This window comes from Anomalospiza imberbis, chromosome 7, assembly GCF_031753505.1.
Source record: "Anomalospiza imberbis isolate Cuckoo-Finch-1a 21T00152 chromosome 7, ASM3175350v1, whole genome shotgun sequence".
Taxonomy (NCBI): domain Eukaryota; kingdom Metazoa; phylum Chordata; class Aves; order Passeriformes; family Viduidae; genus Anomalospiza; species Anomalospiza imberbis.
This window is the reverse complement of record NC_089687.1, coordinates 38,066,010-38,091,697: the sequence shown is the minus strand read 5'-3', so window position 1 is coordinate 38,091,697 and position 25,688 is coordinate 38,066,010. Positions and strand designations below refer to the sequence as shown.

The following is a 25,688-nucleotide window of genomic DNA, read 5'->3' as shown; positions in this document are numbered from 1 at the left end:
GCTAAGGGATTCCATGATTATCTCTCCTGTAAGCCTACAAATCCCGACAGGCAGCCTGTACCTCTTATTAACCCCCTAAATCCCTTTATAATTCAGAGGATTTGTCTATGAAAAAGAAAATTCACACCTTTTGAGAGGCTGATTTGGGGTTGTTTGGGCCTCGGTGTGAAAAAACACCCCCCTTTGTTTGCTCTGAGCTTGCTGCATTTCAGTGTTAGTCAGAGGACAAATATTGGGAGAAACTATCAGTTCCCCATGTGCCTTTAGCTATGATTTTCCAGATTTTACAAACCTCTGCCATAATTCTTTTCATCGGTTTAGCTGTGCAATTTATTCCCTCTTTGCTTTTCTAGCCTGAGTGCCAAGTTTGAATCCTCTTAAAAATCCTCCATTTTTACTGTGTGAGATTGGGCTTTTTTTTGAAATATCAGACTTATCTCAGCATTTTGTAAAGCAAATATCTGAAAAAAACCAACAGGAATAGTTATTATTAAAAATACAATCTAAGAGGATACTCTGCAAACCACAAAATCTATTTGAAAACACATTAAAAAAACAGCTGACATGAATTATTTTAGAAGAATAAAGAAACTTATACTTTTTTTTTTTTTTGATGCTAGATATAAATTTAACTAAGGAACATCACTGGCCTGGGATATACAAGCTGGAAAAATGAGCCTATAAAAGGCTCATGAAGGTCAGCAAAGGCAGATGCAAAGTTCTGCCTCTGGAATAGGATAATTCCATGCCACAGGACAGGTGCACTACAGCTTGAATGCAGGAGATGACAAAAAGTTAAAGAAAAAAATGAGATTGACAGTGACAAGAGGCAACAATCACAAGCTGCAACATGGAAAATTCAAACTGGATACAGCAATCAATTGGATATAATATAATAAGGTGTGTCCACTTATTATTAAAATTAGAATTGCTGAAGAAATCAGCCAGAGAATAAATGAAGTCCCCCTCAAATCAGTGTGTTTTGCACCACACCAACAGCCAACTCCGATCCAAAGCAGCCTTGGAGCAGAGGCACAGAGCCAATGGGGAGTCTCCCAGAGCTAATTCCATATACAGCACTTTCTCCACCTTTCTACTCTGATAATCCTTCACAGATAGCAGAACCAGTACCTCCCTGCAAAGCAGGAGCAGTTTGAAATCCTCCTTTCTAACAAAAGCTGAGTTTCAGCTCCCCAGAGATTTCCAAAGCCTGCAAGAACAACAAGAGAAAACAGAGTGTGACTGACCTGATTTAGCTTCTTGTAAGCACAATTTACTCCACTAATCAAAACCATGTTGGGCATCAAGGGTTTTGGGAAGTGCAAGACAAAGTCCAACTTCATGAGCCAAACGGAAGCCTGGCGCAGGAGATCCGGCACGGTCACCTCCCGCTTGAGGAATTCCGAAGCCAGTTCTGCATAAGGTTGGAAGACAACATCGCAGAGGAAAAAATTTGGGATGTCATAGAGCATGTTCTTCACCCGCTGGAGAAAGGTCATGTGGTCTGTAAGGTCCGTAAATAGTCTGGGGACATAGGAAGGGGGACTGGGGCACTGGGTGGCTTGATATTCCAAACCACATGGAATTTGCTGCAGGAAATACACGGAAGGCAGGGAAAGATACTTGGCCAGTATTGCCCCACAGGGGAGGATAGGGTCTGTGAGGATGGCATCAAACTTGCTCTCCTCAAGGTAGCTGATGAGCTCTTTGTTGTGAATTAAGTGTGTGCAGGTGGCCAGGAACAGAGCAGAGGTCTTCTTTGCCTGTTGGTACTGTCTAATAACTCTTTCCAAAAAAGGTCCTCCTTTAAATAAATCCATTACTGACCCTTTGAAAACTTTATCCATCTCTTCCTGAGTGAAAGGCACAGGGTACATTTTCATCACAATGGTCTTGGACGGTTTGATGTGCAAGGAGACTTCGGGTGCCACCACAACCACCTCGTGTCCCTTCTGCTGGAGCATGTTCACCAATTCCCGCATGCTCAGCCAGTGGCTCCCGTCCACTGGCACCACCAGGAGCTTCCCAGCAGCAGCCAGACCCAGCAGGGACAGCAGCAGAAGCACAACTGGTGGAGAAGCTCTGAGCCCCAGGGCCATTCCTGCAGGGATCAGCTGAGTGCCTCCAAGGAAGGAAACCCGCGGCAGCACCGGAGCACTGGCCCTCGCTCTGCGATTCTAAGCAGTCTTTGCCAGCTTTGTATCCTTGCTTTATCTGTTCTGTGGTAAATGTGTAATCACTGGTGTGATAAAAGGCTGCATAACCAGCAGCAGAGTTCATGCAGCTGATAAATGTTGGGGATGCACCAGATAAGCCTCGTGGTTCTGTTGAAAAAATCTTGGCAGCTCTGTCACCTTTCAGCGCTGCCTGCCAAGCCAACATAGCCCCTTCAGACTCCTGGAATTTGTTGCTAGATTGCACACAGCCATCACCAGGCCATAATTTTCCTAGATCTGCCTGCAAGCAGAGGGACTGCTTGTCAACCTGAGAGCCTCCAGCCTGCCACCTTCCTCCAGATTCCAGCTTTGGAAATACCCAGGTGAAGAAGCACAAATATTCACCAGCAAAGAAAGACGTAGAGAGGCAACAAGGACAGAAGCCTGAGGTGCATTTCTCAGTACACAGCAGACCCAACTACAGCAATTTGCTAACTTGGGATTGTGTCTGAGCGTAAGGCTTTGACAGCCCCACAGACTCATTCATCAATCAACAAGAGAGTACCAAGTTACACAAAGTTCCACAAATGGTTCTGAATATGTGAAATGAAAACAGCAAATGCAGAGCACGCTTTAGCGGAGAGAAGGTACAGGACTGCTGCCTACAAATGGAAAGGGAGAGAAAAATTCATGAGCATTCATCCAACCACCCATCATGGGAACTCGATTCCCATCTGCAACACACGATTCAAGGCTCCTGAACACAGACAGCACAAATTCAAAACTGAGTGCAACCCACCTGAGGCAGTTCCTTGTGAGCACAGTTTGCTCCTCCAATTGGAATGATGTTGGGCATCAAGGGTCTGGGATAGTCTAGCACAAAATCCAACCTCAGGAGCCAAAGAGAGCCCTTCCGTAAGAGATCCTGCACAGTCACCTCCCTCTGCAGGAACTCCGAAGCCAGTTTTGAGTAGGGTTGAAAAGCAAAATCACAGAGGAAAAGTTTTTGTGTGTCAAAGAGCAGATTCTTCACCCGCTGGAAAAAGGTCATGTGGTCTGTAAGTTGTGAAAATCCCCTGGGCACATAGGAAGGAGGATTGGGACACTGAGTGGCTTCAAATTCAAACCCACATGGGATTCCTCGTAAGAAATACACAGAAGGAAGTGAAAGATGCTCAGCCAGGATCACCCCACAAGGTATTGCAGGGTCTGTAAGGATGGCATCGAACTTGCTCTCCTCAAGGTAGCCCATGAGCTCTTTGTTTTGCAGGAGATGTCTACAGCTGGAGAATGCAAGATCAGTGAATCTTTTCACAGCTTCAAATACTTTAAAATATCTTTCCAGAACAGATCCTTCTTCAAATGTGACATGAAAAAATGCCTTGAATGCTTTGTCCATATCTTCCTGTGTGAAGGGCACTTGATATATTTTCCACACAAAATTCTTTGATGGTTTGATGTGCAATGAGACTTCAGGTGCCACCACAACCACCTCGTGTCCCTTCTGCTGGAGCTTGTGCAGCCCCTCCTGCATGGTGAACCAGGGGCTCCCATCCACCCACACCACCAGGAGCTTCCCAGCAGCAGCCAGACCCAGCAGGGACAGCAGCAGAAGCACAACTGGTGGAGAAGCACTGAGCCTCGGGGCCATTCCTGCAGGGATCAGCTGAGTGCCTCCAAGGAAGGAAACCTGCGGCAGCACTGGCCCTCGCTCTGCGATTCTAAGCAGTCTGTGCCACAGCCCAGCTTTGTATCCTTGCTTTATCTGTTCTGTGGTAAATGTGTAATCACTGGTGTGATAAAAGGCTGCATAACCAGCAGCAGAGTTCATGCAGCCGATAAATGTTGGGGATGCACCAGATAAGCCTCGCGTTTTATAACAAAACCTTTGGTACTTTTGTCACCTTTGAGCACCACCTGCCAAGCCACTGTAGCCTTTGAGACCTCTGAAACTTGGTGTTACACCTCACACAGCCATCCCCAAGGCAAAATTTTCCTACATCTGCCTGCAAGCAGAGGGACTGCTTGTCAACCTGAGAGCCCCCAGCCTGCCACCTTCCTTTAGATTCCAGATTTGGAAATACCCAGGTGAAGAAGCAAAAAAATTCCCTGGCAAAGAAAGATGTAGAGAGGCAACAAGGACAGAAGCCTGAGGTGCATTTCTCAGCTCCACAGACTCATTCATCACTGACTAAGAGAGTACCAAGTTATACAAAGGTACCAATAATTAGAGATTGTAGGGACAAAAACTGGACAAGACAGAGAAAGGAACATCCTGACCTCACTGGACTTGCTTTGACAGGAGGTTCTCAGACCTCAAATGTCCTTCCAGGTGACAATATTTGATGAGCCTATGACAATTCATAGCATTGAAAATCCTTTGTTAAAGGAACAAAAAGAGACAGAATTGTAGAGGAAATCCACCAGGCTGGACTACAGGATAAATACACACATCTTCAGTTCAAAGCATGTCATGCATCACATCCACAGCCTGGCTGGAAGAGGCTCTGAATAAACCACTCGAATCCAAAGCAGCCTTGGAGCAGAGGCACAGAGCCAATGGGGAGTCTCCCAGCGCTAATTCCATATACAGCACTTTCTCCACCTTTCTACTCTGATAATCCTTCACAGATAGCAGAACCAGTACCTCCCTGCAAAGCAGGAGCAGTTTGAAATCCTCCTTTCTAACAAAAGCTGAGTTTCAGCTCCCCAGAGATTTCCAAAGCCTGCAAGAACAACAAGAGAAAACAGAGTGTGACTGACCTGATTTAGCTTCTTGTAAGCACAATTTACTCCACTAATCAAAACCATGTTGGGCATCAAGGGTTTTGGGAAGTGCAAGACAAAGTCCAGCTTCATGAGCCAAACGGAAGCCTGGCGCAGGAGATCCGGCACGGTCACCTCCCGCTTGAGGAATTCCGAAGCCAGTTCTGCATAAGGTTGGAAGACAACATCGCAGAGGAAAAAATTTGGGATGTCATAGAGCATGTTCTTCACCCGCTGGAGAAAGGTCATGTGGTCTGTAAGGTCCGTAAATAGTCTGGGGACATAGGAAGGGGGACTGGGGCACTGGGTGGCTTGATATTCCAAACCACATGGAATTTGCTGCAGGAAATACACGGAAGGCAGGGAAAGATACTTGGCCAGTATTGCCCCACAGGGGAGGATAGGGTCTGTGAGGATGGCATCAAACTTGCTCTCCTCAAGGTAGCTGATGAGCTCTTTGTTGTGAATTAAGTGTGTGCAGGTGGCCAGGAACAGAGCAGAGGTCTTCTTTGCCTGTTGGTACTGTCTAATAACTCTTTCCAAAAAAGGTCCTCCTTTAAATAAATCCATTACTGACCCTTTGAAAACTTTATCCATCTCTTCCTGAGTGAAAGGCACAGGGTACATTTTCATCACAATGGTCTTGGACGGTTTGATGTGCAAGGAGACTTCGGGTGCCACCACAACCACCTCGTGTCCCTTCTGCTGGAGCATGTTCACCAATTCCCGCATGCTCAGCCAGTGGCTCCCGTCCACTGGCACCACCAGGAGCTTCCCAGCAGCAGCCAGACCCAGCAGGGACAGCAGCAGAAGCACAACTGGTGGAGAAGCTCTGAGCCCCAGGGCCATTCCTGCAGGGATCAGCTGAGTGCCTCCAAGGAAGGAAACCCGCGGCAGCACCGGAGCACTGGCCCTCGCTCTGCAATTCTAAGCAGTCTTTGCCAGCTTTGTATCCTTGCTTTATCTGTTCTGTGGTAAATGTGTAATCACTGGTGTGATAAAAGGCTGCATAACCAGCAGCAGAGTTCATGCAGCCGATAAATGTTGGGGATGCACCAGATAAGCCTCGTGGTTCTGTTGAAAAAATCTTGGCAGCTCTGTCACCTTTCAGCGCTGCCTGCCAAGCCAACATAGCCCCTTCAGACTCCTGGAATTTGTTGCTAGATTGCACACAGCCATCACCAGGCCATAATTTTCCTAGATCTGCCTGCAAGCAGAGGGACTGCTTGTCAACCTGAGAGCCTCCAGCCTGCCACCTTCCTCCAGATTCCAGCTTTGGAAATACCCAGGTGAAGAAGCACAAATATTCACCAGCAAAGAAAGACGTAGAGAGGCAACAAGGACAGAAGCCTGAGGTGCATTTCTCAGTACACAGCAGACCCAACTACAGCAATTTGCTAACTTGGGATTGTGTCTGAGCGTAAGGCTTTGACAGCCCCACAGACTCATTCATCAATCAACAAGAGAGTACCAAGTTACACAAAGTTCCACAAATGGTTCTGAATATGTGAAATGAAAACAGCAAATGCAGAGCACGCTTTAGCGGAGAGAAGGTACAGGACTGCTGCCTACAAATGGAAAGGGAGAGAAAAATTCATGAGCATTCATCCAACCACCCATCATGGGAACTCGATTCCCATCTGCAACACACGATTCAAGGCTCCTGAACACGGAAATCAATCACAGCACAAATTCAAAACTGAGTGCAACCCACCTGAGGCAGTTCCTTGTAAGCACAGTTTACTCCTCCAATTGGAATGATGTTGGGCATCAAGGGTCTGGGATAGTCTAGCACAAAATCCAACCTCAGGAGCCAAAGAGAGCCCTTCCGTAAGAGATCCTGCACAGTCACTTCCCTCTGCAGGAACTCCGAAGCCAGTTTTGAGAATGGGTCAAAGGCAAAATTGCAGAAGAAAAGGTTTTGTGTGTCAAAGAGCAGATTCTTCACCCGCTGGAAAAAGGTCATGTGGTCTGTAAGTTGTGAAAATCCCCTGGGCACATAGGAAGGAGGATTGGGACACTGAGTGGCTTCAAAATCAAACCCACATGGGATTCCGCGTAAGAAATACACAGAAGGAAGTGAAAGATGCTCAGCCAGGATCACCCCACAAGGTATTACAGGGTCTGTAAGGACGGCATCAAACTTGCTCTCCTCAAGGTAGCCCATGAGCTCTTTGTTTTGCAGGAGATGTTCGCAACTGCTGACTGCCAAATTACCAAGTGTTTTCATATGTTGGTACAATTTAAGAAATCTTTGCAGAAAAGGTCCTTCTTCAAATGTAGTGTGTAGAAACACCTTGAAATCTTTCTCCATCTCTTCCTGGCTGATGGGGCCTGAGTACCTTTTCATCACAAAGTTCTTTGATGGTTTGATTTGCATAGTCACTTCAGGTGCCACCACGACCACCTCATGTCCCCTCTGCTGGAGCATGTCCACCACTTCCCGCATGCTCAGCCAGTGGCTCCCGTCCACTGGCACCACCAGGAGCTTCCCAGCAGCAGCCAGACCCAGCAGGGACAGCAGCAGAAGCACAACTGGTGGAGAAGCTCTGAGCCCCAGGGCCATTCCTGCAGGGATCAGCTGAGTGCCTCCAAGGAAGGAAACCCGCGGCAGCACTGGAGCACTGGCACCCACTCTGCACTTTCAAGCAATCTGTGCCACAGCCCAGATTTGCATCCCTGCTTTATCTGCTCTGTGGTAAATATGTAATCACTGGTGTGATAAATCACATGGATCTCCTGCCAAGTCCATAGAAGGACCAGATAACTCCAATCTGTCGATCAGAGGAACAGTAAAAATTGTTCCTGGAAGGAGTCAGGTATGGCTCCGGGTCTGCACTTTGGTTCTTTCCCGCTGGCTAGACCTTCTGCATGTTCAGGAGATGTGTCACGTGTAGATGTGTCCCATGCACATCACCCTTTGGACCAGCAGAGGCTTCACCTTTCCCCCAGACAAGGTCTGTCCCCTCTGCCTTTCTCTTGGAAAACTCATGTTCAGGAGACCCAGACCCCACAGCAGCTGTGGAACAGCTGTTTTAAGACAGTTTCTATACTGAGAAGACAGAGTAGATGGAAGGATGATGCCAGGTTTCTCCCAGAAATGTGACCCACATCTAGCAGTACTTCCAGTGCCCCAGACCTGCCTCAGAGAATGCAAGGGTTGGCTTTGTGAGCTAGGAGGCTTGAGCAGAAATTTATGAGCACTTTTGAGGGGGACTTCCCAAAGAACAATTCAGGGCATAATTCTGGCATTGTTTTTGTCACTGACAAAGCACCCATGGTGTCTAGCAGTGGTGGACTTGTGTGAATGCTCACATGGGCAATCCCAGTGTGCACAGGGATGTCTGCCGGATGTCACAGCCACCTCCACACTTGGGGACCGGTGGAATTGCCACAGCAGCTTTGGGATCCCACCCTACACCACACCAATCCTAAGGAATATGAATGAAGAGAAAGCCAGGGCAACAAAAGAACTCACCCAACTCTCCAGGCTCTCCCCTGGAGCAGCAGAGGAGGCTCTCCAGGAGGAGCACTGCACAAGGCTCTTGCCAGCATCCAAGGGAACCCAAAGTTTAGCATCATCCCCAAGGCTGCACTCAAACTGTCAGTGCCAGTCAAGCCATGCTGGATGTGTCAAATCAGACCTGCTCCAGGCATCAGGGCTGGGCTTGTCAATCAAAAAAGAGTTCTTAAGCTTTTCTGGGACAAACCCTGGGATCTCTTCAGTAAAGGAACCCAGCATTTTGTCTTCCTTTCCACAAATTTTGACAGTCCCTTGGCTGGTGCAATCAACATCCCACCAAAACGCTCACTAGAAGACCCTGCTGTTTACCTACAACTGAGCAGCAATTAAATGCCAGAAGAAACAGCTGCCTACACAGGATGTGGAAAGTCAGCAAGAAAGTGAGAGAAAAACAGTTTCTTTACTCACTCACCAGAAATGGGAAATTGATTTCTATCACAACACAGAATTCCACCCTCCTGAACACAGAAATCAATCAAGGCATGGATTAAAACCAGACCCACCAGAGGCAGTTCCTTGTGAGCACAGTTTACTCCTCCAATTGGAATGATGTTGGGCATCAAGGGTCTTGGATAGTCTAGCACAAAATCCAACCTCAGGAGCCAAAGAGAGCCCCTCTGTAAGAGATCCTGCACGGTCACCTCCCTCTGCAGGAACTCCGAAGCCAGTTTTGAGTAGGGTTGAAAAGCAAAATCACAGAGGAAAACATTTGGGATCTCAAAGAGCAGATTCTTCACCCGCTGGAAAAAGGTCATGCGGTCTGTGAGGTCTGTAAATACCCTGGGGATGTAGGAACGAGGACTGGGACACAGCCTGTCATCTAAATCTAACCCACACGGGACTCCTCGTAAGAAATACATGGAAGGAAGGGAAAGATGCTCTGCCAGGATCAACCCACAAGTTGCTACAGGGTCTGTAAGGATGGCATCAAACTTGCTCTCCTCAAGGTACCTGATGAGCTCCTTGTTTTGCAGCAGCTGCTCACAGCTGGTGATCCAACAGTCAGTGAGGGTTTTCATACCTTTGTACACTTTAAAAAATCTCTTTAAAAACCAACCTTCTTCAAATGAACCATAAAAAAATGCCTGGAATGCTTTCTCCAACTCTTCCAGTGTGAAGGTGACTGAGTACATTTTCATCACGAAGTTTGATGGTTTGATGTGCAAAGTCACTTCAGGTGCCACCACAACCACCTCATGTCCCTTCTGCTGGACCTTGTCCAGCAATTCCCGCATGCTCAGCCAGTGGCTCCCATCTGCTGGCACCACCAGGAGCTTCCCAGCAGCAGCCAGACCCAGCAGGGACAGCAGCAGAAGCACAACTGGTGGAGAAGCTCTGAGCCCCAGGGCCATTCCTGCAGGGATCAGCTGAGTGCCTCCAAGGAAGGAAACCTGCGGCAGCACCGGAGCACTGGCGCCCACTCTGCACTTTCAAGCAATCTGTGCCACAGCCCAACTGTGGATCCTTATTTTATGTGCTGGGTGGTGAATGCATAATCCCTGATAAGATAAAAGGTTGCAGAACAAGCATGGGATTCCTGCCAAGTCCATAGAATGTCCAGGTAACTCTACCTTCTCTCTATCAGAGCAACATTAAAGATTGCCCCAGGAAGGAGGCAGGTGTGGATCTGGGAATGCACTTTGGTTCCTCCCCTCTGGCTTGAACTTCTGCATGTTCAGGAGATGTGTCACATGCACATCACCATTCAGACCTGCAGAGGCTTCTCCTTTCCTGCAGTCATGGCCTGTCCCCCCTCTCTCACCCTTTCCATCTCATCCCTAGTAGACCCATACCCCACGGCAGCTGTGGAACAGCTGTTTTAAGACGGTTTCCAGACAGAGAGGACAGAGAAGATGGAAGGGTGATGCCACATTCTAAGCAGAGGTTTACGAACACTCTTTGAGGGGGACTTCCCAAAGAACAATTCAGGGCATAATTCTGGCATTGTTTTTGTCACTGACAAAGCACCCATGGTGTCTAGCAGTGGTGGACTTGTGTGAATGCTCACATGGGCAATCCCAGTGTGCACAGGGATGTCTGCCGGATGTCACAGCCACCTCCACACTTGGGGACTGGTGGAATTGCCACAGCAGCTTTGGGATCCCACCCTACACCACACCAATCCTAAGGAATATGAATGAAGAGAAAGCCAGGGCAACAAAAGAACTCACCCAACTCTCCAGGCTCTCCCCTGGAGCAGCAGAGGAGGCTCTCCAGGAGGAGCACTGCACAAGGCTCTTGCCAGCATCCAAGGGAACCCAAAGTTTAGCATCATCCCCAAGGCTGCACTCAAACTGTCAGTGCCAGTCAAGCCATGCTGGATGTGTCAAATCAGACCTGCTCCAGGCATCAGGGCTGGGCTTGTCAATCAAAAAAGAGTTCTTAAGCTTTTCTGGGACAAACCCTGGGATCTCTTCAGTAAAGGAACCCAGCATTCTGTCTTCCTTTCCACAAATTTTGACAGTCCCTTGGCTGGTGCAATCAACATCCCACCAAAACGCTCACTAGAAGACCCTGCTGTTTACCTACAACTGAGCAGCAATTAAATGCCAGAAGAAACAGCTGCCTACACAGGATGTGGAAAGTCAGCAAGAAAGTGAGAGAAAAACAGTTTCTTTACTCACTCACCAGAAATGGGAAATTGATTTCTATCACAACACAGAATTCCACCCTCCTGAACACAGAAATCAATCAAGGCACGGATTAAAACCAGACCCACCAGAGGCAGCTCCTTGTGAGCACAGTTTACTCCTCCAATTGGAATGATGTTGGGCATCAAGGGTCTGGGATAGTCTAGCACAAAATCCAACCTCAGGAGCCAAAGAGAGCCCTTCTGTAAGAGATCCTGCACGGTCACCTCCCTCTGCAGGAACTCTGAAGCCAATTTTGAGTAGGGTTGAAAAGCAAAATCACAGAGGAAAACATTTGGGATCTCAAAGAGCAGATTCTTCACCCGCTGGAAAAAGGTCATGCGGTCTGTGAGGTCTGTAAATACCCTGGGGACGTAGGAAGGGGGCTTGGGACACTGAGTGGCTTGAAAATCTAACCCACATGGGATTCCTCGTAAGAAATATATGCAAGGAAGGGAAAGATGCTCTGCCAGGATTGCCCCACAGGGTAGGAAAGGGTCTGTAAGGACGGCATCAAACTTGCTCTCCTCAAGGTACCTGATGAGCTCCTTGTTTTGCAAGATGTTTTCGCAGCTGGAGACCTCCAAATCAGTGATTCTTTTCATACCTCTGTACACTTTAAGAAATCTTTCAAAAGAAGATCCCTTTTCAAATGAAACCTGAAAGAATGCCTTGAAATCTTTCTCCATATCTTCCTGCGTGTACGGGACCGAGTACATTTTTATCCCAACGTTCTTTGATGGTTTGATGTGCAATGAGACTTCAGGTGCCACCACAACAACCTCGTGTCCCTTCTGCCCCATGACATCCACTACCTCCCGCATGCTCAGCCAGTGGCTCCCATCCGCTGGCACTACCAGGAGCTTCCCAGCAGCAGCCAGACCCAGCAGGGACAGCAGCAGAAGCACAACTGGTGGAGAAGCTCTGAGCCCCAGGGCCATTCCTGCAGGGATCAGCTGAGTGCCTCCAAGGAAGGAAACCTGACAGCACTGTAGCACTGGCCCTCACTCTGCACTTTCAAGCAATCTGTGCCACAGCCCAACTGTGGATCCTTATTTTATGTGTTGGGTGGTGAATGTGTAATCCCTGATAAGATAAAAGGTTGCAGAACAAGCATGGGATTCCTGCCAAGTCCATAGAATGTCCAGGTAACTCTACCTTCTCTCTATCAGAGCAACATTAAAGATTGCCCCAGGAAGGAGGCAGGTGTGGCTCTGGGAATGCACTTTTGTTCCTTCCCTCTGGCTGGACTTTCTACATGTTCAGATGATGCATCCTGTAGAGGAGATGTGTCCTATGCACATCACCCTTGGGACCAGCAGAGGCTTCTTCTTGCCCACAATCACGGCCTGTCCCCTCTCACTTGGAAAACCCATCTCTAGGAGACCCAGACAGCAGCTGTAGAACAGCTCTTTAAGATGGTTTCCAGCCTGAGAAGACAGAAGTGGTGGAAGGATGATGCCAGGTTTCTGAGAGGAGATTTATGAATACTTGTGTTAGTTTAACACAATCTGGCTTTTAGTGGGGTCAGAGGAAGCCACAGAGGCTGCTTCTGAGAGAGAAGCTCATCAAAACTTCTACTCAGTTCAGCACAGCCAATCCCTTAAGACTCTGACAATTGATGCATTGGCTGGCCCAGTTTGAGAAGTTAGTAACACCTCTGAGAGGACATAATTAAGACCAAGAAACTGCGTGCAAGTCCTCTTTCCTCTTCTCCTGGCAGGGGAAGTGAGGGGGCCACCGGGGTCCTTCCCAGCCTGGCCAGGGCCCTGCCATGGTGTGGGGCCATCCTGGCACTGTGAGTGGCCACACGGCTGATACCATGCACTCAGGTCAGGCGCTGGGAGCGTTCATGCGGCCAGCACGATGCGCAGCAAACTGTGCTTTCTTGGCCACTTTCAGCTAGCCATGCTGTGGGCAGAAAAGACAGGAGTGGCAGCAGCAGATTTTCCTTTTTGGCACCCCGCATGAGGAGAGATGTTGAGTGAAGCTGGCGGCCGGTGCGGCTCCCATGGTGCTGGCGGCAACCGTATGACCAGCAGTGAGGGGCATGGCGAGCAATTCCCCAGTGTGGGGCCCGGATGAGATCAACCTTTCAGTGCTGCAGGACTCTATAAAACTTTTAAATTAATAGAACGTGAGAAGAAATGAACACACAGACACCAATTCTCTCCCAGGTCAGAGAAAAGGGAAAAGTGAAGATGTGAGGAGAACAACATGGCAACACTAAGGTCGGTAAAAAGGAGGGAGGGGGAGGAGGAGGTGCTCCGGGCTTTGGAGCTGAGATTCTTATGCACGCTGTGATGAGGTCTATAATACAACAAACTGTTTCCGTGTAATTTATGAAGTGCATGGGGGGATGCAGAGTTCACCTGCAGCCCATGAGAAAGAGTGCTCACGCTGGAGTGTGTGGATGCTGAAAACTGTGATCTAGTGAGAAACTCGAACACAGAGAGAAGACTCTTGCTTCCAGAGATAGAATAAGAAGACCCTTGCTTCCAAACTAGAACAGCTCATCCTTAAAAGACTACACGCCATGAAGTAAAACAACCCACACAAACAGTTGTAGGACGACTGCTTTGCCTGTGGGAGGGACTCATGCTGTAGCAGGTTGGGTATGACTGCTACTCATGAAAATTAGAACCACGTTGGAAAAGTTCACAGAGAACTGTTCCATGAAAAAGACCCCATGGCATAGCAGAAGATACTCTTCTCCATAAGCAAACTGAAGAAAGATTTTTAGAAGTGACAAACGGACTAAAACTCCTATGTTTTGTCTCCCTGCATTGTTGGTGGGAAGGAAAGAGGGGAGAGGGGTGCAGGGGAAGATATTCTAAAGATTTATTTTAGTTCTCATTATCCTCTTTTAATAATTCTGTTAATAAATTTTCCTTCATACCTTTTAAGTTTTGAGCCTGTTCTGCCCTTAAAAAGTTTCTTCCCAATCCTTACCTCAACTCATGAGCCCCTTTTGTCTTTCCTTTCCCCCTCCTCTGCTCCAGTATAGCAGAAGAGAATGAGTAAATGTTTTTTTGTGGATGCCTAGCTTCTAGCCAGTGTCAAATTCTGACAACACTCCTTGAGGGAGACTTTCCACAGAAGAACTGTTTTTGTCACTGACAAAGCACCCATGGTGACCAGCAGTGGTGGAGCTGTGTGAATGCTCATGTGGCCAATCCCAGTGTGCACGGGGATTGGTGTGATGTCTGCCAGATGTCACAGCCACCCCCACACTTGCCACACTTGGGGATGGGTGGAATAGCCACATATTGGGCTTCATTATCCCAGCCCACATCACACCAATCCTAAGGAACAGGACTGAAGAGAAAGCCATGGCACCAAAAGCACACACCCAACTCTCCAGGTTCTCCACTGGAGCATCAGAGGAGGCTCTCAGGAGGAACAGTGCCCAGGGCTCTTGCCAGCATCCAAGGGAAGCCAAAGTTTGGCATCATCACCAAGGCTGCACCCAAAACCAAACCATCAGTGCCAGTCAAGCCATGCTGGATGTGTCAAATCAGACCTGCTCCAGGCATCAGAGGTGGGCACTCTGCTGGTGGAATCAATGTCTCATCACAGACCTTCACGAGAAAAGCCTGGTGATTCCCTTCAACAGAGCACCCTTTAAAGGCCAGAAGGAACAGCTGTCTACACATGAAGTGGAAGTCAGGAATAAGGAGAGAGAAACAGTTTCTTTTATGAGGATTCACCTCACTAACCAGAAACAGAAACTCAAAGCGTATTGCGTAAAAAAATTCCCCCCCTCCTGAACACAGAAACCAATCATGGCATGGATTAAAACACTGTGACCCACCTGAGGCAGCTCCTTGTGAGCACAGTTTACTCCTCCAATTGGAATGATGTTAGGCATCAAAGGCCTTGGATACTCTAGAACAAAATCTGACCTCAGGAGCCAAACTGAAGCCTGGCGTAAGAGATCCTGCACAGTCACGTCTTGCTGCAGGAACTCCGAAGCCAGTATTGAGTAGGGTTCAAAGGCAAAATCACAGAGAAAAATATCTGGGATGTCATGAAGTAGATTCTTCACCCGCTGAAGAAAGGCCATGTGGTCTGTAAATTGTGTAAATCCTCTGGGAACATAGGAAGGGGGCCTGGGACACTGAGTGGCATCAAAATCTAACCCACATGGGATTCCTCGTAAGAAATACACAGAAGGAAGTGAAAGGTGCTTCGCCAGGATTGCCCCACACAGTAGGACAGGGTCTGTAAGGATGGCATCGAACTTGGTCTCCTCAAGGTACCTGATGAGCTCCTTGTTTTGCAGGAGATGTCCACAGCTGGTGACCCCAAAGTTAGTGATTCTTTTGATACCTTGGTATGCTTTAACAAATCTTTCCAGAAAGGATCCTTGTTCAAATGAAAAATGAAAAAATGCCTGGAATTGTTTCTTCAAATCTTCGTCTGTGTAAGGGACTGAGTACCTTTTCATCACAAAGTTCTTTGATGGTTTGATGTGCAAAGTCACTTCAGGTGCCACCACGACAACCTCATGTCCCCTCTGCCTCAGGGTATCCACCACCTCCTGCATGCTGAGCCAGTGGCTCCCATCCACTGGCACTACCAGGAGCTTCCCAGCAGCAGCCAGACCCAGCAGAGACAGCAGCAGAAGCACAACTGGTGGAGAAGCTCTGAGCCCCAGGGCCATTCCTGCAGCTGAGTGCCACCACAGAAAGTGATCCCCAGCTCAGCGATTTTAAGCGATCGGGTCTCTGGTTTTTATGGATGGTCTTTAGACTTATTTGCATTTGGTAAATGTTTAAACCCAGACATGACAAAGGTGGCAGAAAAGGTTAAGGTTCATCTTATTTGGCAGACACAAACCAGGGCCAGAGCTACCCTGGGAAACACCCCCCTCTCTCTATTGGACCAGCCCTCGGTTTGGAGGAATGCTGCCTGGTTATGTAGGGAGAAAGTCAGGAAGTCCAAGGTGCAGGTGGAGCTGAACTTAGCCAGGGGTGAAAATAACAACAAGAAAGGCCACTATGGATCTGTCAGCCACAACTGAAAGGTCAAAGGAAGTCTTTCCCCCTCAGCAAGCAAGACTAGGAAACTGGAAACAGTGGACGAGGTAAAGGCTGAGGGACTCAAGAACTTTCCTTGCCTCAGCCTTCACTGACAACCTCTCTTCCCACACCTCTTGAGTGGATGGATGGCAAGATGTGGCTGGGGGAACAAAATTCCACCCAGTGTAAGAGAAGATCATGTTGGTGACCGCTTGAGGAACACAAATATAAGGGCACCTGATGACCCAAACGCATGGGACCCCATGAGATGCATCCCAGAGTCCAGAGGAAATTGGTTGATGGAGTTGCCAAGGCACTATCCATGATATTTGAAAAGTCCTGGCAGTCAGGTGAATTCACGGTGACTGGGGAAAGGGAAACAATGCACCCACCTTTAAAAAGGACAGAAAGGAATCCCCTGGGAACTACCAACATGTCAAACTCAGTTCTGTGCCTGGGAAGATCATGGAACAGACCCTCCTAGGAGACATTCTATGATTTAACTAAATGAGGGATCCTTCAGCAAGTGGTCTGCTCAAAAGAGTAAACAGATCATTAATTTTCCAAGCATGAATTTTCAGTGTAAGATTATTCCTCCCCTCCTGCCATTCCGTATCGTTTCCTGGTTGCAAAAGATTAGAAAAAATATTAAAGCTTCACACGGGAAATGGTCTGGATTCTTCACCACTTTTATATTGTGACACTGCAAGAAAGATGGAAAATTGGCTATCAAAGTTCATTTCCCTGCAAGGCTTCTTTTTGGATGGATGAAGTAGGGACTGAAAGAAGGAAGGACATGGACATGGTTTTTGCCAGCTGTACTTAAAACTGAAATAGCAACTCAGAAATACCATTCTAGATCAGTCTGGGAAGAGTTTGCCCCTGGGCCATGAAAGCAAACAATATTAATGCACAGACAGGATTTGCAGACAAGCCCTAATCATGAAAATTATTGCACAGAAGCAATTTTGACAATAAAGTCATTTAGTGTAGCAGTTGATAGCATACACCAGAATATTTTTAAGGACATTTACCAAACTACTGTGGCTCTAGGCACATCCTTTGTAGGGAAACTTTTGGGAAGGCAGCATAAAGCTCTTGCAGATACAGATGCTGCCAGAGCAATCAGAACATTATCTACCACTTGGTGCATTATGATGCTTCATTTCTAAATTATGAAAGGGTGGATCTATTAACCAAAAAGATTCCCTGATTTTAAAAATCAATTGCGACTGTAAAACCAATTCATGGACATAGTTATAGACACACAAAGCATTTGCAAACAGCATTAAACATTTATATATTTTACCACGGCAATCACTGAACCTGAGATAATGGCTTTTTCTTTCCACAGTTTATACCTTCAATAAAAGTATGTTGGGCATCACTGGTCTTATAGACAAGTAATGTAATGATTGGCTCCCACAATTGAGAGATAGATATTATGCGGATGTTAAAATGTATAGTTATGTTACAGTAATATGTCCTCCCACAGTCCTCTTTCCCCTCCCCCTTGTAATAGCCTTAGTAGTGATGGCATTTAGAGGAGGCTGGCTTGTTACCAGAAGGCGTGGCATAACAACACCTGACCTCCAGTCAAGGTGTAAGAAAGTGATCTCCACCAATGGACGGCAGAGAAGGAGTTGACTGCCAAAACTCTGGGAGGGGATAAAGATATAAAAGGCAGAACATCCATTTTGTAGATGACCTTGTGGACGATAATCACAGCAGCTCCCAGTGCTGTAATTTTCCTTATTTAGTGCTTTTGTTGTATTTTTTTGTTAAGGTTTAATAAACCTTTTAAAATTTTTTTAAAGGTGAGCGGTTGTTTCTCACGCTGGCATGGGATACTCAAACCCAAAATCAGTTATTTCAAGCCAAATGGATCCATGGTTTAAGAGCTCCTCCACTGTTACTTGTCTGTGAAGAACATCTGAGGCCCGAAGTTTAAATGGGAAATAGGCAAAATGGCAAAGAAAGGAATCTGTGAACTTGAGAACTGAGTTTGCCACATGCTGGATAAACGCCACGTGGTCTGAGCTGTCCGTAAATGTTCTTGGGACATAGGAAGGCAGATCTGGGCACTGATCAACCTGCAAATCCGAACTGCAGGGAAATCCCCGGAGAAAGAAAACAGACAGGACTGAGAGATGCAGAGCCAGGATTTGTCCACACAGTACAAGAGGATCTGTGAGAACTTTGGAGATACTGTGTCAGATCCTTGTTACGCAGCAGACTGCTGCAGGAGGAGCTGTAGAGGTTGGAGAGGAACTGGACTTTTTCAAGGAGAGCAGTAATTCTTTGGCGAAAAGGTTTTCTTTCAAAAGGATCATTCCCAAGGGAGCGCACACGTGCTCTCAGCTCATCCCTGCATAACCACACTGGATACATTTTGAGGCTGTAATATGCAGATGTCTCCATGCTTGAATTCGCTTCCCGTGCCATGGTGACAATTTGGTGGCCTTTCTGGGCCACCAGCAGCGAGCACAGGCTAAGCCAGTGACTCATCCATGGGCACCACCAGCAGTTTCCCACCATCAGCCAAGCACAGCAGGACAGGAAAAGCAGAATCCCCGCCAAAGCTGAGGAGCTGTATTTACCCACAGCAGCCATGCTCCCAGAAATCCAAATTCTGCTCATCTGCCCCGACCTAGCAGCTTTTAAATACAGCCACAGCTCCCTGCCAGATTCCCACATTCCCCCTTAACGACCCGGCTTTTCCAGCAGAACCATTCACTGGTAACCATTGAAGGCACTGATGAACCATTTAATGAATTTGGGTTGGGTGGAACTGGGCTTGGTAAATGGGGCTCCCTTTGGCCTCAATCTGTGGTGATTGATGCTAGATTGAAAATAAAATCAGGCTTTGCCAAATTATGACCCTAAGAATAGTGCTGGCACTTGGAAGTAACCAGGCTTGCTGAAACCTGGTATTAAAATACTTCATTTCTTTCCTTCTTTTTGAGAAGGATTTTACAGCTGTTCTGAAATGGTTGGCAAGTTCATGTTTAAAATTATAAAAGTGTATGCCACTATATAACACAATAGCTATGTAAACCCTTAGGAAGAGGCTCTGGGATTTACATATGTCTCAGCACTGGATCCAGGCACACCACCAGGTATGAATTTAATCTACTGGAGAAGCAGAGAGTTTCCATCAGTGAAGGAAAACCACTGGGTTGATGCTGTCACACACACCACTCCTTGTTCTCATCCTGACCCATCTCTCGCCATCATTTTCTTCTTCTGGGAGGGACAGGATGAAATCAGGAGTGAATAATCAGTATTTCTGCAATAAATATTGCTGCTGGACTATGATATTTACCCCTGAGGGAAGAAAAAAAAAAAAAGAGGGAGCCTTGCCGTCAGAGAAGAGTTTGGTTCCATGCTGGAGCTGCTCCATGGATTTGCCTAGAGGCAGGATGTCCTGCTGCTTTCCAGGAGGATCTGCCTGGCTTTGTCCCTGAGGAGCTGTTAAGCAGCTCTGATGAACAGAAGAGACAGGAAAAAACACTACCCTGATAAAAGGAAGGCTTGGTAACAATTTGAAAGAGACTTTTGTGAAAAAGCAGAGCAACAGAAACAAACAACTCAATGAAGCTGAACTAGGGAAGTTCGAGGTGTGAAGCAAAGCCTTAGAGTAGGGAAGGTTGGCTCTGGGGAAGGTGTAAAAAGCAAATCTCTTTTCTTGTGAAGTTTCTCTCATTTATGTTCACAAAAGCCTGTGAATTTGAGGGAAGAGTAAGAGTGGTGCTAGACCAGAAGAATCCATTCTAAGGGGTTTGGGAAGGCTGGCAAATGAAAAAAGTTCGAGGAAAGAAGAGAGGAGAGTTTGCTGATTTTTAAGTAATGTTCACAAAGATAATTTTTTTTCCTTTTTAAGAAACCAAATTATGTATTGTTGAGAGGTTAGCATGACACTAACTACAGATCCATCACTACTGAGGAGAGTTCACTTCTCCTTTATCTCCTTTTCCACTTAATCCTTGCCTTCACATGTTCCACTGACAGCACAAGCAAGCAAGAATACACATCACATTAGCAAGAATACAAATCATCATTAGCAAGAAGCTAGTGAGCATCCTGAGCACCAGCAAGCTAATCAAGGGCTTTTTAGACCACAGATTCCCCAGCAACCACCCATCCACGTTTCCACATCCAAACTGGATGTGTCGTAAAATAGCAGCGAGATTTCAGGTGGTTTTCATGGAAGCTGTTAGACCAAAACCTTCACCACAAAATATGACCCTTTGACTCAAGAACTGCTGGTGCATAACAGAGAACATGGTGTTCTTCAGCATGACCCAGTGAGGTATTTTTCTGACTAGATAAGCAGCTAATGAATGGTTTTGAAGAAATATTCTCCTTGCTTCTACGTGAGGCAAAGAATTATTGGAAGAGCTGTTATAATTCACCAGCCCATTTTGGCATTAATTCCTGCCTGAGAATTTCTGTGCCTGATTTCAGCTGGAATTAAACACAGTATAGCATGTGATGCCACCACCAAACAAAATCCCCATGTTGGGCAGACCTAAAGAAAGGAGCTGGAATCACATCTTGTGTTCCTGGCCTGGTTTTTATGTGGATTGGCTGTACAGAAAGTCTTAAACTAAATAATACCCTTAGGTAGAATGCCAGAATGGTTTGGATTGAAAAGAACCTCAAAGCTTGTCCCATTCCACCCTGTGCCATGGGTAGGGACACCTTCCACTATCCCAGGCTGTTCCAAGCCCTGTCCAGCCTGGCCTGGGATACATCCGGGGTGAGGCAGCCACAGCTGCTCTGGGCCACCTGTGCCAGGGCCTCACCATCCTCACAGGGAAGAATTTCTTCCCAGTATCTCCTTTAATCCTTTCCTCTGGCAGCTTAAAGTCATTGCCCTTGTGCCATCACTTCAGGCTCTTGTAAATAGTGTCCCGCCGAGAGAGATAAGATACATCCCTCTCAAATACCTCACTTGGATCATGCAGGTGTGTGACTGCCACAACCTCTCCCAGCCAGCCACTGACCTCAGATAGTGGCTTCTTCTTCTCTCCACAGTGGATGCCTCCAATGAAAACCATGTTGGGCATGACAGGCATGGGATACTCAAAGACAAAGTCGATTCTCCTCAGCCAGATGGATCCATGACTTAAAATCTCTGTCATTGTCATTGGTTTTTGGAGGAACTCTGAGGCCAGCTCCTCAAATTGAGAATAGGCAATATTGCAGATGAAGGACTCGGAAAGGGCAATCAGGAAGTTCTTCACCCTCTCGGAGAAGACATGTGGTCAGTGTTTTCCGAGAATATGCGTGGGACATAGGATGGTGGGTCTGGGCCCTGAGCTGCACAAACTTCCAAGGCACATGGAACCAGCCTCAGGAAGAAAACACTGGGGATGGAGAAGTGCAGGGCAATGATCTGCCCACAGGGTGTAACAGGATCTGTGAGTAGGGCATCAAAGTGACTGTCTCCAATGTACTTCTTCAGCTCTTGGTTGTACAGCAAGGACTTGCACAAAGCATGGAATGTGGTCCCGCTCTTCTGATAATCTTCTAAACACTTCCAGAATCTCACGAGGAAAGGCTCTTGGCTGAAAACTCTTGCACTGAAGGAGCGTAACTGTTCCTCCATGTCCTCTTTCATCAGTGGCACAGGGTAGGTTTTCAGTTTGTAGACATCTGAGGAATTGATCAGGATTTTGTTGTCTGGTGCGATGACCATGATTTCGTGCCCTCTCTTGCTCAGCTCGATCAACACTTTTTTCATGCTGAGCCAGTGGCTGCCCTCCATGGGCATCACCAGCAGCCTCCCAGCAGCAGCTGGGCTCAGGAGGCACAGGAAGGGGGGAAGCAGTGCCACCAGCATGGTGTGGGCCGTACAGAGAGGAAGCCTCGCACCAGAGAGGCCAGGAGTGCTTTGTCAGCTTTTGTAGCTGTGCTCCACCCTTTTGACTCACCTCCCGTTTTGGCTCATCAGACCTTTGCAACAAGGTCACAGAAAGCAATGAAAGATTAGGAACTAATCAGGGCAGGCTGGGACTTCAAAGGTGGCTTTGCGTGAGTCAAGAAAGGTGTGTCACCTTCACACACACCAAGCTAAGGTTATTAGCTTAAAGCCACCTTCTGCCCTCAGCAGGACCCCAGCTTTGTGGCACTTCTTGTCACCAGCCCAGCACGCCCAAGGTCTGATGGCAAAATGGAGGGAAAATCCATGAAAAAATGCACCCACAGAGTGGGTGGGCAGAAACCCTGCTGAGCCCACATGGGAGGACTGTGCCTATTTGAGAGAGCACTGAACGGACTCTTGCCATCGCTGCCACTGAAGGCTGACAGAGCTGTCATAGACTGAGGTAACTGAGCATTTTATAAAAGCATTTTCTTTCCTAATGAAACTGATGCAAGTAGTACAGTGAAACATAACTTACAGTAAGGATTAATATGAGAAATCAGTGTAAGAGTACCTGGGGTTTGGGTTTTGCTTTTTTTTCAAAAGCCAAAACCAGCTAGCACCTCTGAGAAAAAATAATTTTCCTTAATGCAAACTTGTATTTTTTTGGAAGATACACAGCCATCAGAAAATCTTTCCCCATCTCTCCATATGCATTTCAGCTAACCCCTTATCCTATCAGGTATAAAATGAAGTTGCAAAAGAGCAACTTTGTACACCTTTGTACCCCAGATAACCCCAGATAACAACACCCTTGTACCCCAGATAACAAAGACCAACAACACCTCTAGTTCAGAAAGTCATGGATGGTTCACGGCCAATGAGGGGTCAGTTCATGACCAGTGTTGGGTCAGTTCATGACCTCAACCCTGTGTCCAGGTCCTTCTTGCTTGTAAATTGCTGGGGGTTTAGAGCTGGTGATAGCCTCCCATTAAAGCTGATAAGTAGGGGAATTCGGGAAACATCTTCCTTCTCCAGGGCTTTCTGGGCTTTAAACCCTTGCTGGTGTTTTGTTTCAATGCAGTTTCTGCAGGTTCCTTCCAAAGCCTGGTGGAAATCTTGTATTTTGCTGAGAACCTGCCCTCCAAAAGGAGCAGCAGCTCCATCCCTCATGCTGATCCATACTGGTAGTTTCCAACATGGTTTAACTGAATGGGGATTTTCAAGCAGCTCAGAGGAAGGAGATGCACAGAAGGCAGGCCATAACCTCAGACTGGCTGCCAAATGAACACAGGAAGGTTGGTGCACAGAAGCCAAAATGGAAATTTACAGGAGATATCCATACCCAGGAAAGCTTAAAACCTAATTCAATAATCTAGACGAGAAGGGGAGGATGGAACGGGAAGAGGATTTCTTTTGGGGCTTGGATATTGACACCTAGACAATAAAGGCAGATGGAAAGGAATCAATCCAGTGGATGGCTGTGGTAGAATACAGGTGAAATCTTTAGTCCCATAGCCTTCACTGTGGATGAAAGGAGAGGGGATATATGGACAGTCCACAGCTGAGACAGCTGGGAAAGGAGGATAGCAAAGGCCTTCAGTTCAACAAAAGAGACTATAATTTGCATAAAAGCTACACATCACTTAAATTGTCCTAATTAAGTCTGATAAGGCTTTAGGTTTGTCAGGACGTGATATAATCTGAATGCTGGCTATTAGGAATTAACATTTCTGCATCATGCAGGATTTCTATCTTTAAACACCAAGATGTTGTCAGTCAGGGTTTGATGTAAGAATGTGAGTGACATCCTTTGCCCAGGATGGCAGGGGGATGGAATGAGATCATCTTTAAAGCCCCTTTCAGCCCAAACCATTCTGCCATTCTATGATACATTTATGCTTTGCCTTTTCAATATAAAAACCAAAGAAAATTTTGTACCTGAGACAGTTTTTTCTTCTGAACACAGTTAATCCCTCCGATAAAAGCCATGTTTGGCATTACTGGTCTCGGGAACTCAAACACAAAATCGTATCTCATCAGCCAGAAGGATCCACGGCTCAGGAGTTCTGTCGCTGTCACTTTCTTTTTGAAAACCTCATATGCAAGCTCTTCAAAGTTATCATAGATAGGCTTACAGTAGAAGAGCTCCAGCAGATTGACCAGCATGTTCTTCACCCGTTGGGAAAACATCATGCTGTCTGAATTATCCAAGAATAACCTGGGGACGTAGGAAGGAGGGCTTGGACACTGGGTAGCAGCAGAATCCATTCCACAGGGAAAGCCCCGCAGGAAGTAGACGGCAGGAACAGAAAGATACTCAGCCACCAGGGGCCCACACATCAGGATGGGATCTGTGAAAACCACGTCGAATTTGCTCTCTTTCAAGTACTGCATCAGCTCCGTGTTCTGCAGAAGGCTCTTACAGTTGGTGAAGAAGACCGAGGAGATTTCTATCGTGCTTTGATACGAGGTAAGAACAAAGTTCAAAACAGACTGTTCAATAAAATGGGCATTAACGAAGGCCTTGAGCATTTCACCCAAGTATTCCTCTGTGTAAGGTATTGGATACGCTTTGACTGTGTAATTCTGAGGCTCCTTTGACTTCATATACAGACTGGTTGAGGGTACAACCACAACAACCTCGTGTCCCTTTTGCTGCAGTTCCTCCACTACTGGGCGCATGCTGAGCCAGTGACTTCCATCCTGAGGTACCACCAGGATCTTTCCACCTTCAGCCGGGATTAAAGACAGTGTCAGGAGGAGAAGCATCCAGGTACCTCGGTAAAAAAGAGCCATTTAGGTGGGAGTGAACCAGAGGGTTCTGCTCCGGAGGGATCCACGCAGTCCTTTATACAATGGTCCATGCAGACCAAGCAGGGAATTTATTGGCTACAGAAATTAATATTTAACTTCCCAATACGGTTGTGGTTAGCCTGTGATTTTGCCTATGTTTGTGCAAGGGAAGCCGTGTCCTTAGAGAAACGTTTGTACTTTCTGTTAATGTTCAAGCTTCGAAGTCTATCAGCACTTAGACACTGTCAGCACTAAGTCTGTGACACCAAGAGGAAGGTTTATGTTGTAACAATATTCATGGTTAAAACCATTGACCTGGTAAATACACGGCGAGAAAGTAATGAAAATACACCCAGCAGAATGGATGCAACTCCATTCCTGAGGACAGGAGGCTGACATTGAATTCCCACTCCCTGGAAGCAGCCCAACCTGCACCTCTTACAAAGATGCCACGGCCACCAGGATGTACCAGGCAATCCCAAATCTGAGGAGAAGAATCCCGACTGGCTTTTTTCCTCCTGGCACTACACCAAAAAAGTGAACTAATGCACGGGTTCAGAGCAAACAAAGGGAAAGGAGGCCAGCACAGGGAAACAAAGAAGGAGTTTTGGTCTTTGGTTGCTGTCTTGAAAACCCTTTTAATGTATTGTGAGCAAAACAAAATCTAGGAGAAGGTGTGACACCTTCCACTGATCCCATTGCAGGAATGTTTTGTCGTTGTGAAAGTAAAAGCAATGCCACAGCAAAGCCATTAGGAGGGTGCTAAGGAAGGAGTCCCTGTGATGAGAAACTGCCATCAGTACAAAGTTTTTCCGTTCTTTTTACAAATGGTGCTGGGACTCCCAGCATCCTGAGTGAGGAGAAACAAATCCTTACAGCCTGAGGCAAAGGGATTTGTCTCATGACACCCAAAGAGGGCTGAGA

General features: G+C 46.9%; 3 protein-coding genes and 1 pseudogene across 11 annotated transcripts in view; all 4 read right to left on the bottom strand.

Annotated features, from left to right (window-relative positions):
* LOC137477496 (UDP-glucuronosyltransferase 1A1-like) overlaps positions 1-25,688 on the bottom strand; it is a 42,771-nt gene that overhangs the window by 12,133 nt on the left and 4,950 nt on the right. Inside the window, exons 1-2 of one of the 9 annotated variants that reach the window (XM_068196677.1) lie at positions 15,098-15,756; positions 14,890-14,965 (exon numbers count right to left, since the gene is read on the bottom strand). The exons of 1 other annotated variant lie outside the window; for it this stretch is intronic. In XM_068196677.1, coding sequence (XP_068052778.1) covers positions 14,890-14,965; positions 15,098-15,741 — 720 coding nt within the window. In that variant the 5' untranslated portion in view covers positions 15,742-15,756. Of the gene's footprint in view, positions 1-1,247; positions 2,187-2,955; positions 4,003-8,948; positions 9,846-11,164; positions 12,032-14,889; positions 15,779-25,688 lie in introns of those variants that run through there. 7 more of the 9 variants (XM_068196678.1, XM_068196673.1, XM_068196675.1 and 4 more) reach the window with 7 other exon arrangements.
* On the bottom strand, positions 4,755-5,858 carry LOC137477497 (UDP-glucuronosyltransferase 1A1-like). Its single transcript, XM_068196682.1, has one exon. The coding sequence runs from the start codon at positions 5,769-5,771 to the stop codon at positions 4,782-4,784; it is 990 nt and encodes a 329-aa protein (XP_068052783.1). The 5' UTR covers positions 5,772-5,858; the 3' UTR covers positions 4,755-4,781.
* On the bottom strand, positions 6,493-7,589 carry LOC137477498 (UDP-glucuronosyltransferase 1A1-like). Its single transcript, XM_068196683.1, has one exon. The coding sequence runs from the start codon at positions 7,486-7,488 to the stop codon at positions 6,616-6,618; it is 873 nt and encodes a 290-aa protein (XP_068052784.1). The 5' UTR covers positions 7,489-7,589; the 3' UTR covers positions 6,493-6,615.
* LOC137477499 (UDP-glucuronosyltransferase 1-6 pseudogene) lies at positions 23,904-24,866 on the bottom strand (annotated as a pseudogene).